This window comes from Drosophila erecta, unplaced genomic scaffold (assembly GCF_003286155.1).
Source record: "Drosophila erecta strain 14021-0224.00,06,07 unplaced genomic scaffold, DereRS2 tig00000000-arrow-pilon, whole genome shotgun sequence".
In the NCBI taxonomy this organism is placed as follows: Eukaryota; Metazoa; Arthropoda; class Insecta; order Diptera; family Drosophilidae; genus Drosophila; species Drosophila erecta.
Genome location: NW_020825194.1, coordinates 7,297,945 through 7,311,104, shown reverse-complemented (window position 1 = coordinate 7,311,104; position 13,160 = coordinate 7,297,945). Strand labels below are relative to the sequence as shown.

Below are 13,160 nucleotides of genomic sequence, written 5' to 3'. Positions count from 1 at the left end.
AAATATTTGATACAATATGAAAAAAACTCGAATCCATAGAATCATCGGATTCTTAAATATCATCGATATATTTTATTTGAAGTTCGTCCATCGCTATTTACACCGATACTTAATTTCGCAAGGGAATATAATTGTTTTTGTTCGACTTTATGTTAGGAATTCAACTTATCTAACGTAGATAGCCAACTTGTGAATACTTAATGATAAGTTAAATTTCTAGATAGATTCATTTTTTGTTTGCTTTCCGTGTTGACATCGTCAACTTTCGATTTTGAACCATGAAGACACGTTTCAATACCTTCGATATAATCTGCGGAGTGGCTGAACTGCAAAAGTATGTAACAAATCAGATATTCCCGATGCCCAGGAATAATGGCACATCTATATTTACATTCTAGGCTGGTCGGCTGGCGAGTGAATCAGATCTATGACGTGGATAACAAGACGTATCTCTTCCGGATGCAAGGGACCGGTGCGGTGGAGAAGGTCACTCTGCTGATAGAATCTGGCACTAGATTCCATACCACTAGGTTCGAATGGCCCAAAAACATGGCCCCGTCTGGTTTCAGCATGAAGTTGAGGAAGCACTTAAAGAACAAGCGCTTGGAAAGGATTCAACAGCTGGGCAGCGATCGTATTGTTGACTTCCAGTTTGGTACCGGCGATGCCGCCTACCATGTTATTTTGGAGCTCTACGATCGCGGTAATGTTATCCTCACCGACTACGAGTTGACCACGTTATATATTCTGCGTCCGCATACGGAGGGCGAGAATCTGCGCTTCGCTATGCGCGAAAAATATCCCGTGGAACGGGCCAAACAGCCCACGAAAGAACTGGAACCGGAGGCTCTAGTTAAACTGTTGGAAAATGCTAGGAATGGCGATTATTTGCGACAGATTCTAACACCCAACTTGGACTGTGGTCCGGCAGTTATAGAGCATGTTCTCCTCTCACATGGTTTGGACAATCACGTGATCAAAAAGGAAGCAACAGAAGAAACACCGGAGGCGGATGACAAGCCGGAGAAAGGCGGTAAAAAGCAACGTAAGAAGCAACAGAATACGAAACTGGAACAGAAGCCATTTGATATGATTAAAGACCTGCCAATTCTTCAGCAGGCAGTAAAGGTAACACTTTCATGGAATAATTTATTATTGAATGTAGAAGTAAACAAATTGTTCTGTGTAATCTTTTAGGATGCTCAAGAGCTTATTACTGAGGGAAGTAGTGGAAAAAGTAAAGGCTACATCATTCAAGTGAAAGAAGAAAAGCCTACGGAGAATGGAAAAGTGGAATTTTTCTTTAAAAACATCGAATTTCATCCCTACCTCTTTATCCAATTCAAGAACTTTGAAAAGGCCACATTTGAGTCCTTTATGGATGCTGTTGATGAATTTTACTCTACGCAAGAGTCACAAAAGATTGACATAAAGACGCTGCAACAAGAACGTGAGGCACTAAAAAAGCTGTCTAATGTCAAGAATGACCACGCAAAGCGCCTAGAGGAGTTGACAAAAGTCCAGGATGTGGACAGAAAGAAAGCAGAGCTTATTACGTCCAATCAAAGTCTGGTTGATAATGCGATTCGGGCTGTTCAGTCAGCTATCGCCAGTCAATTATCCTGGCCGGATATTCATGAGCTTGTAAAGGAGGCACAGGCTAATGGCGATGCGGTAGCAAGTTCCATAAAGCAACTTAAGCTGGAGACTAATCATATATCACTTATGCTCAGTGACCCTTATGACAATGATGAAGATGACGATCTTAAAGCTCCAGAGCTTACTGTGGTGGATGTCGATTTGGCTCTGTCTGCTTGGGCCAATGCCCGGCGCTATTACGACATGAAACGTTCGGCTGCTCAAAAGGAAAAGAAAACTGTGGATGCTTCCCAAAAAGCTCTTAAGTCAGCGGAGCGAAAGACTCAGCAGACACTCAAGGAAGTACGGACTATATCCAACATAGTTAAGGCACGGAAAGTTTTCTGGTTTGAAAAGTTTTACTGGTTCATCAGCTCTGAAAATTATTTGGTTATTGGAGGAAGAGATGCACAGCAGAACGAACTTATTGTAAAGAGGTATAACCTGACTTCCTTTTATAGATTGTAGTTTTTGTAACTAAAAAATGTTCTTATTGCAGATATATGCGCCCGAAAGACATCTATGTCCACGCTGAGATTCAAGGTGCCTCGAGTGTTATAATTCAAAATCCCACTGGAGAAGAAATACCTCCGAAAACGTTGCTGGAGGCTGGATCCATGGCTATTTCATACAGTGTTGCTTGGGATGCCAAAGTGGTTACCAACTCGTACTGGGTAACAAGCGATCAGGTCAGCAAAACTGCACCAACTGGAGAGTACTTGGCAACGGGAAGCTTTATGATCAGAGGAAAGAAGAACTTCCTACCCTCCTGCCACCTGACCATGGGTCTAAGTTTACTTTTTAAGTTGGAGGATAGCTTTATTGAGCGTCATTTGGGAGAGCGTAAAGTCCGAAACCTGGATGATGATCAAATAGATCCAAATGTTAAAGAAACTGAAGTTGAACATGACCTTTTGTCAGATAATGAAGACGCTGATGCAAATCTTAATGGAAATCTATCGGAACCAAGTTCCAATACCGAAATTACAGCTTTCCCCAATACAGAAGTTAAGATTGAGCACGATACTGGTCGCATTATAGTCAGATCCGACTCCCTAAATCCAGAGCTCGAAGCGACTAAAGAGAATGAAGTTGTCATAGAAAAAATTGTGAAAAAACCCGACGACGAAGAAACGACCATTATTTTGGCTGGTCCAAGTCGCAAGAAGCAAGTAAGTGCCAAAAAGACCAAGGAAGACAAGGCACGGGCGAAACAGGAGGCTGCCAAACAGGAAGTCGCTCCTGTGAGTACCGAACCCAAAAATCCATCCCAAGTTAAGAGAGGTCAGAAGGGAAAACTGAAGAAAATGAAGCAGAAATACAAAGATCAAGATGATGAGGAGCGGGAAATTCGTATGATGATTCTCAAGTCATCGGGTAAAGAAAAGCCACAGGCCAGCGCCGATAAAGTGGTGGAAAAAAGTGAGTCAACTAAGGAGTACGTAAAGCCAGAGAAAAGTGCAGCTCCCAAAAACCCAGTCGAACTGGACGATGCTGATGATGTGCCTGTCGGTGGAGATGTGGACGTACTCAATAGTCTGACTGGACAGCCCCACGAAGGAGATGAGCTGCTGTTCGCGATTCCAGTTGTGGCGCCCTATCAGGCTTTGCAAAACTACAAGTAAGCTATATGCTAATTTCCTATATGTTTCCTTCTAAATGTATTTCATTCTAGGTTTAAAGTAAAGCTCACCCCAGGAACGGGAAAGAGAGGAAAGGCGGCGAAACTAGCACTTAATATCTTCGCAAAGGAAAAAGGCTGCAGTGCTCGTGAGAAGGACTTGCTGAAGAGTATAAAGGAGGAGTCGTTGGCCAGGAATATCCCAGGAAAGGTCAAGCTGTCGGCCCCACAACTTCAGAAGTATCACAAATAAGTAAATCAAAAATAAGTAGATATGCAAAATGTTGAGCCATAACTTAAGGAAGTGTTAAAAATGCTTTAAAAAAGTAATGCCAGTTGATGAAAATAAAAGAGAATGTATACAGAACTGGGAGTTGATGTTGCCCTACTAAATATATACTCGGTTCCTTATCAAAAAGATATATATATTGATTTTGCTAACGGTTGAAACTGGCTTTTATCGATAGTCTTGTTGCTGGGCGAACTTTAAGCTGGGATTTTGGGGCGCATGCGCCTCATATGGGGCCCGAGTTTGCATGTGTTTGTTTACTTCGGTTGGCTGTGTTCGAAAGTGGTGTTGTATAAGTAGATATTTTGGTGCTAAGTCGCCTGTTTTGGCATTTTGTGTACTAAAAAGTTCGCAAACTTCTCGTCATCGTTCGATACGTGAATCGCCACTGTAAAAATGTACACGAGCGCCTGGCCAAAATAGTTGAATGAAAAAATAAAGTCCTTCGCGGAGTCCGATGAAAAAGCAAACAAGCCCGAAGCCAGCAAATCACAGAGCTCCTCGCAACAAAAGACAATACAGCGGAAAATGTATCTTTCGTGCGAAATTCGTGTAACACATTTTTTCCAAGCCATCCGTTTGTGTGCTGTGGAGCATTTCGGCGATATGTAGATACATTTGGGCAGTGACGGAGTGCTTCCCCAACGAAAGGAGACCATTGCGAAGGAATAAAATTAAAGTGAAGAGGCTATGGTTCGGTGAAAAACTATGGCCTTCAAAGTCCCACCCAGTTAGAAGGATATGTGCGTGTGTGTCTGTAAGTGTGTGTATGCATACATATGAAGGCATGTATTGATTAAGGACGCAGGACTTTTTTCTCAGCCATGTGAACTGAACTGAATTAACATACAGTGTTTACGTGCCTCCAATTATAAAGTTACAAGTTATGCCCCAGCTGACATACTTCCAAGCACCAGAACTAGCATGACGTACAAAAAAGTACCCATATTCGCATTCGCACATACAGACCTTCGTGTAGGTATGTGCGAGCATGTGTGTATACAGCATACCCTCTATTGCACCTGCTCGAAAAATCAAATATCAGAACTGCGGACCATTTTGTTGGTTTATCCGACAAGCCAAACAGAAAGGGTTTACAATAGGAGCAAATGAAATATATGATTACATATTTGACTTTGTCAATTATGTTCCTATACCAAACTATTTGCACCCAAAGATATGCTGTCTACTATCCCCCAGCTTAAATATGCGTATATATTTCTGAGGTTAAAATAAACAAAGGAAATAAGCCTTCTTAATTAATTTACGTTTCAGAAATGCCAACTGAAAGCTAATATCTTGCTTATGATGGACTTTTGAGAACTATTCGCAACTGCCAGTTAAAATGAGGGCTATCCTGATTGCTCAAGCGAACCCCAAAAAGGCGTCGACAGTAACTAATCATATTTGTTAGCAGCAGATATACCAGAAACAGCGGTAAGATTCAGTTAACATACATTAAATGCATGCATATGCACACGTTTCTTAAATAAAACACATATTAATATGTAAGGTGCACATTTATAAACCGACTTATCCTATGATATTATTTGAATTTGAAGAACATGGAGCCAAATCATTATTACTGCCGGAGCGCCATGCAGCAGAATCCCTCGACTTCCATTCCCCAACATGCGGCGAACAAACTCAACTATGGGATGAACGCTGGCCAGGATTATGTGACATGTAGCTCCGGCCAATCGCAATCGGGCTACAGCTCCAAGGATTTGGTGCCGCGCAGTGGGAACAGCAAAACGCTGGGCGGGAATGGCAACATGGGCAGTCCGTATGGAGGATCTGTTTGCAGCAACAGTGGCCAATGCAGCAAGAATACTGCCAACGCTGGGAACTATATCAACATAATGACCGTTCCACTGGGAACACTGCAGTATAATCGAAAAAAGCTATCTACTCAAGACTATGAGTGCGTTTACCATACGAACATAACCAATTTGTGCAACTAATATCCATGAATACCTTTCAGATCGCATTTATATTACAACACTGCGGATGTGAAGTGTCGCGATGATTACTACATAGCCAACAATGCCGCAGCAGCTATACCGCAGCACCAAGCTCATCAACCGCAACAGCAGCACCTGCACCAGCAGCCGCATCAGCACCAACATCAGCAGCATCAGCAGCAGCATCAGCAGCAGCAGCATCAGCAGCATCAGCAGCAGCATCAGCAGCAGCATCAGCAGCAGCATCAGCAACACCAGCAACATCTGCACCAGCAGCAGCAACAGGCCAACTTTCTCCACATCCAGCAGTCGCTGCAGCACAACCACCAACTGAGCCACCCAGAACCAATCCATCAGTTGCCCCAATTACAGGGCCCGGTGGCCGATCCACCAGATGCCTTTGACAACTGTGCGATCTTCCCGAGCGCCGGCGGCAGCGGCACCGGAAGTGGACGCGTGGCAGCCACACAAACCCATCAGAACCCATCCGGTGTGGTCACGTGCGACCAGCAGGTGCCCGTGTCCATGGGCTCGGTGAATATGCCGGTACCCCCAATCATGTACACCGTGCACCGTGTGGTGACCACAGCTCAGATCCAAACGGCGGTGGGCAGCACCTTCGCCTCATCGGCCAGTGTGTCCAGTGTGGTCAGCACGGGTCAGAATGATGGCGACTGCCTGTCGCCGGCCCAGGTGTCCTCCGCCATGGCCGCCGCTGGAAATGCTCCCTGTTTGGGCGGACTACCCGACATGGGCGCCAACATGATGAGCAATGCAAGTGCACTTTGTCCCCTTTCCGACCTCCGGAGCCCATCCGGTAAGAGCTCGCCAGATCACTAGATCCATCTAGAAACTATGTTGTTTATATTTTGAAACTTTTTTGTTCGTAAGAGAAACTAAGTTGAGTATCATGGTGTTTGTTCTTCCATGACCATTTAGGAGTGCTCACCAATTCTTCATTCATGCCACAACATCACAAGTGCAACAACGGCAACGATGCCCAATCCAATCCCGCAATCCAAAAACGCCTCATGGCCACCAGCTCAACTTCGAATTTCGCGACTGCCGGCAAAGCTGCTTCCAATCTAACCCGTGCTCTCCAAAATGTAAGATACCGCCACAATCCTTCCATTTTCAGGGATTTCAATGGAATTCCTTACTCCATAGGTAATCCCCACATGCGTGTATCTTATGTCCCGGGTGGCGGTGCACATGGAGATCGAGGGCACTGCCCAGTGTCCATCGCAGGTGATGCTGGCAGCTGCCTTGGGATGCGAGGAGCTGGGCATATCCAACAAGCTGCTGGCACAGAGCGTGTTCGGATTGTGGATGACAAGTGCTTTACTGGAGATGCAGCTGAAGGCCCACCACTGCCCCTACATAGTGCGAGTCGCGTGGCCCAATCTGCTCCAGAAGTTCAGCAACAGCAGTCCCAGTGATCGAAAGTTCGATGAGCCCATGATCGTTCTGAAGCGGAACGTGTTCTTCTCCAAGCGAGACGAGGAGAAAATAAAGTAATACCCTTCAGTAGCAGCCAGATTAACCCACTTTAACTTGATCTTATCATACTATTTTCAGGGACCATCGCATCCTGGAGCTCCTCTATGAAGAGGCCAGAAACAATGTGCTTACAGGCAGGTATATCATGGAGCCCGTGCACTCGCTCATGTTGGGTGGCATTCAAGCGCGCATCGAACTGGGTCCTTACAACTCCCACACCCATACAATAGGATTCTTTCGGCAAGTGTTATAAACTAGTAGAACACGCTAGGTACTAACTTTGTAGGCTACCTCCACAATTTAGGGAGAACCAAGCCAGGTTTTTGCCCCCTCACGTGGCCAAGAGCTCCACTTGGCTGTGGCTACCCATCAGCCAGAAGAACTCCGCGGAGGTGAAGCTTCTGGAGCAGTTCAAGCGGGTGCCCCAGACTGCCACCACCCGAAAGTTGATGAGGAAATACCTGGAATTCTGCTGGGCTCTGCCATTCTATGGGTATGCATAATACTTCTAATAAATATTCAATAACTAATGATTTTTTAATACATGCTTGCAGCGCCGCCTATTTTCATGGTCAAATAGAACAACCTGTTAGGGGCATTATGGCATTGGTCAACCAGAAGGACATGGAGGTTTTGGTCGCTGTCAATGAGAGAGGGGTTTTCGTAATAGATCCGTACGAATGTGTAAGTTATATCATAGTGTAGCTTATAGTTATAATCCCCACCTTAAATGAACCATCATTTTCGCTGCAGACCCTCTTGCTGGGATTGCGATACGAGGATTTGTCTTGGGATTACGCAAAGCCAAGTGCAAGTGATGATCCCGAATGCCTCACTTGCATCTTCCTGCAGGTATTTCGCATTTTCGGCGTTATAAAAACAAGCTTGTAGAATCATTTATTTTGCAGTTCGATGCTGTCGAGAACGGAATACAAGTGTCCAAACTGATGCAAATATTTTCGAAGCAAGCTGCCATGATAGACGCACTTATATCACATTTTACGGAACAAATCAGAAACAAAAAGCAGGAGGGCACCACTCAAGAACCTTTTCACGATGGTAAGCTACATGTCTTAGAACTCCTATGAAATGAGTTATACCATTTGATAAACAATTCCCATTTTCAGAGCCAAATCCTATTCAAAATAATGGAAATGGAGTCTTATGCAATAAGCTGTCTCGATTAACTTTGGCCACCTTCGATGAAGAGGGAGGTCGTTGCATTGGGCAAATGGGATCATTATCTATAAGCTATTAACATTTGTTACTAACGATAAAGTAAATTTAAGTTAAGGGGTGTTGAATAAAGTTCACGCATATATTCACGAATTGTTGATCAATTTCCATAAATATACTCACAAGTAACTTTTTAGCAAACGGAATCTTCATACTCACAGTCAACTTCATATGGCATTCCAATAACCAAAATTGTTTTCTAATTTTACAAATATCGGTGATCATTATTCGAATTTTAATGAATGGTACAATAAGTTACTTAAGACTTACACTAAGTTACAGAATATACTCGTATATTGCTGAAGGCACTGCAAGCGAAGATTCCATAATATCCGCACCCATCAGATATTTCATTTGTTGCCCAAGAGTACATATTATTTACCGAAAATAGTTGCATTTCATTAAACACATTAAATTGTTTGCAATTATTGCATGTATTCCAATTGAAGCCCCCGAATAGTTATCTCTTTTTATTTTAAAGTTAAGGTAAGGCATGCAGTATGTATTAAGATATATACATATATGGGTATGTGCATTTGACGTATGCGTTCAGAATTAGTTTAATAAGCCTTCGACTGAAACAAATTATGTATATAATAACAATAAAGTGTATGTACAAAATGTAAGGGCTAACTGCCAACATAGGTTATGTATATATTTAAATTTGTATGTATGTATAAATTGAGACTTAAAATAAATACCGTTTCCTCATATTTATACAGCAAATACTTATAAATCGTATGCAATCTGATTTTTTCATTAAATGTGCACTTATTTTTATTGATTTTATTTATCTGTAAGAGTATCTCAAAGCGGTATTTCGACAAATGTTTAATTTTACTTGATAATTACGATTTGAGTCTGCTTGCGTTGCATATTTTATTTAAAACAATCCTTTCATTTTAAAATACAATTTTGTGACAAATAAACATGAAGGAAAAACTGTTTAATAATAAATAATGATAAAGTTATAACATACAGCAACACGGAAATTAATCAATACCAGTAGATGTAATCTAATAAATTATAGTTAATAGACAATTTATTTAAATATGTGTAAATCAAACATAAATACTAAAGGCTACTTACTTTCTAAAATGTGTCTTTTAATAACACAATAAAAAAAGTATTAAAAAAAGCGATGTGTGATTTTACTCAATGACAATATCCTTAATTTTGTCTATTGGAATTTTTACTGCTACTAAAGAATTTTTTTAAATTGATAATATAATTTGGTATATTTACCAGGCAGAGAGCTTTTATTGCAATTCTTCTTCTAGGGTGCTGATATTTTCCGTAATCTGAAAGCTTTCATTAGTTTTTCTTTAGTGGACGACGCAGACGTATTAATTTTTATATCAGTAATAAAATCCGGGATTCCCTAAGACTAATTTTAATACACTTGCAATTAAAGAACTAGAATAGTGTTTTTTGGATCATATTTATTCCAAACGTGTTTCTACAAAGGTGTTATGTACGATTGTATACAGTTGTAGTCAAATAATTAGCAGTGAACGAAAATATATATTTATAATAATTTTGTGTGCAAGTAACCATCAGCAAATAACAATGCAAATTCTTCAGATAAGGTAGGTGCTATTCTTTTAGATATTTGTATATATTGGTTCAATGAACACTTTTGCTTCACTAAGTTCTAAGGAAAAGGCAAAAGTTGTGCACAGCCATGTTAGTGTGATCACTTTTTTGGCCATATATATATTTTCTATTTTATGCACAAGATAAGGGTGCACTGAAAATATTTACCATAAATAGCGGACAAAGAGTACTCATGGAATTTAGTGCAAACACACAGATAGAGAGTGCAAATAATCCAAAGTGAAATTGTGTTATTCTCGGTAGATTCGCGACCCAAAAGTGCAACCAGGTCCACGTCCGTATCAGATCCGCTCACGCACATGCGGATGCGGATGCGAGAAGGTTGGCCAAACACACACTCTCGCAGGAGGGAATGTTTATGGGAGGTAAATAACTGGTTTTTATATAAACACACGAGCACTCACACACACACACTCACACAGCCACGTGCAGGAGACGATTCGGAAATATGCATCCAGCATGCTGCATATCTAGATCCACACCACCACCACCACCACACACACACACACATACGCGGGCCGCGAAGAGGGACGCGGATGATGGTCAGGACATCATACCGTTAAGAGAACCGAGTAGAGCGAATTTCGTGAGCGGGACATGAGTAACAAGTTGTTGCACTGGTGGTGGTGGTGGGGAGAGATAGAGAGAGCGAGAGAGAGAGAAAGGTGAGAGTGGCGCCTTTCTCGATTGGTCGAGTTGAAAACAACGGCACGCCGTTCTCTTCGCCGCAAAATCATCGGCTCATCTCGGCGGTCGCCGTTCGCCTGTCGCCGTTCGCACTTCGCAGTTCGCAGCTCGCCTTTCGCGGAATCGGATTCACAATCACATCCTTCTGCGAGTTCGAGGAGTGCACACCGGTGGTCGCATTCGCATCCGCAAAGTCCGCGCTTCGAAACCGCTATCGTAATCGCAATCGCAATCGCCATCACCATCGCCATCGCCTACGCCAGCGCAACCAGTAATAGAACCATGGATATCTCCGCCTACCAGCACATGAACATCCGGATGAGCACGCGCGGCAAGCGTCCCCTGAGGAATCTCACGCCCAATGACAAGGTGCGAGCCATCCAGCGCATCCACAATGGTGAAACCAAGGCCAGTGTGTCGCGGGATATCGGCGTGCCGGAGTCCACGCTGCGTGGCTGGTGCAAGAACGAGCAGAAGCTGCGCTTCATGTGCCGCCAACTGGGCCCCGATCACCTGGGACTCGATACGCCACCGGAAAAGCGTGGCAAGTTCGAGCTGCAGCTCCAGCTGCCACCGAAGTTCGTGGCACTGCCACCAAACTACGAGGAGCTGGGCTTCGGAGCACTGCCCTACAGTCCAGCCGATTACCCAGTGCAAAACGAATCCCTGCTGGAGAAACTGAGCCTTGTGGAATTTGTGAAAAAGAACGGCGGCTTGCATCCGGAGGGTGCAGTGCATCCGGGTCAGGCCGGCGTGATGGACTACTCCAACAACATGCTGCACCAGCTGAATCTCCTGGCCCTGCTCAACTCCAAGCTCACACCCCAGACTGCCGATGTCCTGGTGGATGCACAACCCAAATCCGAGGACAACAAAGTGGTTGATTCGCCCGCAGCCTCCGACGATTACAGCAAAAACAATTACCCCTTGCTGAGTGTTAAGAACTGGGCCAAGGATCCGGCCAAGCGGGTGACCACATCCAATCAGCCGGAGCAAGTGAACGATAAGAACAACAATGCCCTGGAGGCCAACAGTGCCGCACCACAAGCTCTTGCCACGGAGCAGGCGAAGACACCCATGTTTCCGGACACCACAATGCCCCTACTGCCTGCCCCCTTCCCGAATCCTGCGGATCTAGCGCCTGTGATAGCACCTGGGACTCCGGCAAACGCCCCTCCCACTGGAACCGACAACCAGGGAGCGGCTCTGCTGGACTGGTGCAAGCTCTTCAATGCCAGCTTGAACTTCCTGGCCTTCGCCGCGGCCGCAGCCTCCATGCAGCCCGGCGGCGGAGGACCAGGTGCACCCAGCTACAATCCCAACCAAATGCCCAGCGGCGGATCGGAGCCGGACCTCGAGACATATCCATTCAACGAGGCGCTGCTGAAGCGCCTAAGTCCACTGGCCCACAGTGAGGCCTCCAACGAAAGCTACTGCGACAGCGAGCCGGAGGATCTGTCCGTGCGCTCCTGCGCCTCCAAGGCGTCCAGCAGATCCCACACTCCGGACAAGAGCATCGGGTCCAGCGACGCCGAACAGTAGACGCCCTACACAATAGCATAGCATGTAGTTGTAGCTCATAGTGTAAATACCTCCATTTTTATTGTTATTAGCCACCTTTAGCATTAATGAGACTCGAATCATTTCGCAATGCAAATGCCATTTGTACTTATCAATTAACGTATTAATATCAATGCAACAGGTATTAATAGATCAGCATACTATAGCTAGTATTAACTAGGAATATCGACTGTGTGACTACTTGTTTGAAAGCCAAATTCAATTCATCTACACGTATAATAACAAATACTAATTGTGTTAAGTAGCTTAATTAGTTGGCGCATTTTGTCAGCCATTCCAATCGATTTGTTTTCGTACTGTGTAATCTGCGTAACTCTTGATAAGCATATAAACTAATTACTAATGAAACGAATAAATATTTATTAACAAAACAAAATAAAATTAACAAGCATTTCCATACTTGATGGGGTTTCTCTTTCAGCGGGTAGAAAAATGGGTCAATCTTCTACATCCGCTGAAAATCAAAGTCTTTTCTATCGAAAAACGGGAATTTGTTAAGAACTAAAGCTTTTGACTGTAACCAAACTATATGAATTCCTTGTTTTTAATACTTTGATACTCTCTGGCATTTTCAAGAATAACAAAAAGTGCGCAACTTTTAATCAAATTTCTGAATCAACTTTCATTAAACTACTTTTTGATTCACTATGCAAATTAAACACAATTCTATTGAATCTACTCGGTTGAAACTTTACACTTGAAACAAGTGAAACTCTATATCCTAAGGCAGAAAATTTGAGCTACTTTTGAAGTTCCATGACGCAGAAAAGCTTTTTTAACTAAAGGACCCTTGCTTAGGTTTTTCCCATATATTATTATACGAATAATTGCATTTCCGCATGTAAATGAATACTTGTTGTTTACCGAGGTGCCGGAGTGGATTCTATATTCCATATATGCTGGAGTGGCAGCATCATTATAGGTGCCATAGATGGAGGTCAGCAGTCAGCAGGGGAGTTGGGCTCCTGGCATCTGGGCTGTGCGTTAATGAGTGCTCCTCCTAGTCCCCTGCTCCTGGCCTGGACAG

The 13,160-nt window shown here is 43.6% G+C and overlaps 3 protein-coding genes across 5 annotated transcripts; all 3 read left to right on the top strand.

The window, feature by feature from the left end:
* Nucleotides 1-52: 52 nt before the first annotated feature.
* Nucleotides 53-3,626, top strand: LOC6555338 (nuclear export mediator factor NEMF homolog). Its single transcript, XM_001981827.3, has 5 exons — nucleotides 53-334; nucleotides 399-1,128; nucleotides 1,198-2,075; nucleotides 2,138-3,259; nucleotides 3,314-3,626. Exons 1-5 carry the CDS (start codon nucleotides 279-281, stop codon nucleotides 3,510-3,512), a joined length of 2,985 nt encoding a protein of 994 aa, XP_001981863.1. The 5' UTR covers nucleotides 53-278; the 3' UTR covers nucleotides 3,513-3,626.
* A 158-nt stretch (nucleotides 3,627-3,784) lies between these two features.
* On the top strand, nucleotides 3,785-8,389 carry LOC6555337. Of its 3 annotated transcripts, none has more exons than XM_001981826.3 (12): nucleotides 3,785-4,305; nucleotides 4,824-4,985; nucleotides 5,111-5,472; nucleotides 5,533-6,329; nucleotides 6,452-6,618; nucleotides 6,680-7,026; nucleotides 7,091-7,252; nucleotides 7,317-7,505; nucleotides 7,567-7,696; nucleotides 7,766-7,864; nucleotides 7,921-8,071; nucleotides 8,140-8,389. In XM_001981826.3, the coding sequence occupies exons 3-12, from the start codon at nucleotides 5,114-5,116 to the stop codon at nucleotides 8,268-8,270; spliced, it is 2,532 nt and encodes an 843-aa protein (XP_001981862.1). In that variant the 5' UTR covers nucleotides 3,785-4,305; nucleotides 4,824-4,985; nucleotides 5,111-5,113; the 3' UTR covers nucleotides 8,271-8,389. The 3 variants fall into 3 exon arrangements, with proteins under 3 accessions (XP_001981862.1, XP_026839867.1, XP_026839865.1); XM_026984066.1 differs by lacking the exon at nucleotides 3,785-4,305 and adding an exon at nucleotides 4,507-4,523; XM_026984064.1 differs by lacking the exon at nucleotides 3,785-4,305 and adding an exon at nucleotides 4,512-4,527.
* Nucleotides 8,390-10,626: 2,237 nt separating this feature from the next.
* LOC6555336 (protein distal antenna-related) lies at nucleotides 10,627-12,530 on the top strand. The gene has a single exon (XM_001981825.3). The coding sequence runs from the start codon at nucleotides 10,835-10,837 to the stop codon at nucleotides 12,092-12,094; it is 1,260 nt and encodes a 419-aa protein (XP_001981861.1). The 5' UTR covers nucleotides 10,627-10,834; the 3' UTR covers nucleotides 12,095-12,530.
* Nucleotides 12,531-13,160: the final 630 nt, after the last annotated feature.

Excerpts from the sequence above, each read along its gene's own strand:
- LOC6555338 (XM_001981827.3), top strand. The coding sequence starts at position 279 with ATGAAGACACGTTTCAATACCTTCGATATAATCTGCGGAGTGGCTGAA. Across the intron at positions 1,129-1,197 it reads TTCTTCAGCAGGCAGTAAAG|GATGCTCAAGAGCTTATTAC; the intron begins GTAACACTTTCA and ends GTAATCTTTTAG. Across the intron at positions 3,260-3,313 it reads CAGGCTTTGCAAAACTACAA|GTTTAAAGTAAAGCTCACCC; the intron begins GTAAGCTATATG and ends ATTTCATTCTAG.
- LOC6555337 (XM_001981826.3), top strand. The coding sequence starts at position 5,114 with ATGGAGCCAAATCATTATTACTGCCGGAGCGCCATGCAGCAGAATCCC. Across the intron at positions 6,619-6,679 it reads TAACCCGTGCTCTCCAAAAT|GTAATCCCCACATGCGTGTA; the intron begins GTAAGATACCGC and ends CTTACTCCATAG. Across the intron at positions 7,697-7,765 it reads TAATAGATCCGTACGAATGT|ACCCTCTTGCTGGGATTGCG; the intron begins GTAAGTTATATC and ends TTTTCGCTGCAG.
- LOC6555336 (XM_001981825.3), top strand. The coding sequence starts at position 10,835 with ATGGATATCTCCGCCTACCAGCACATGAACATCCGGATGAGCACGCGC.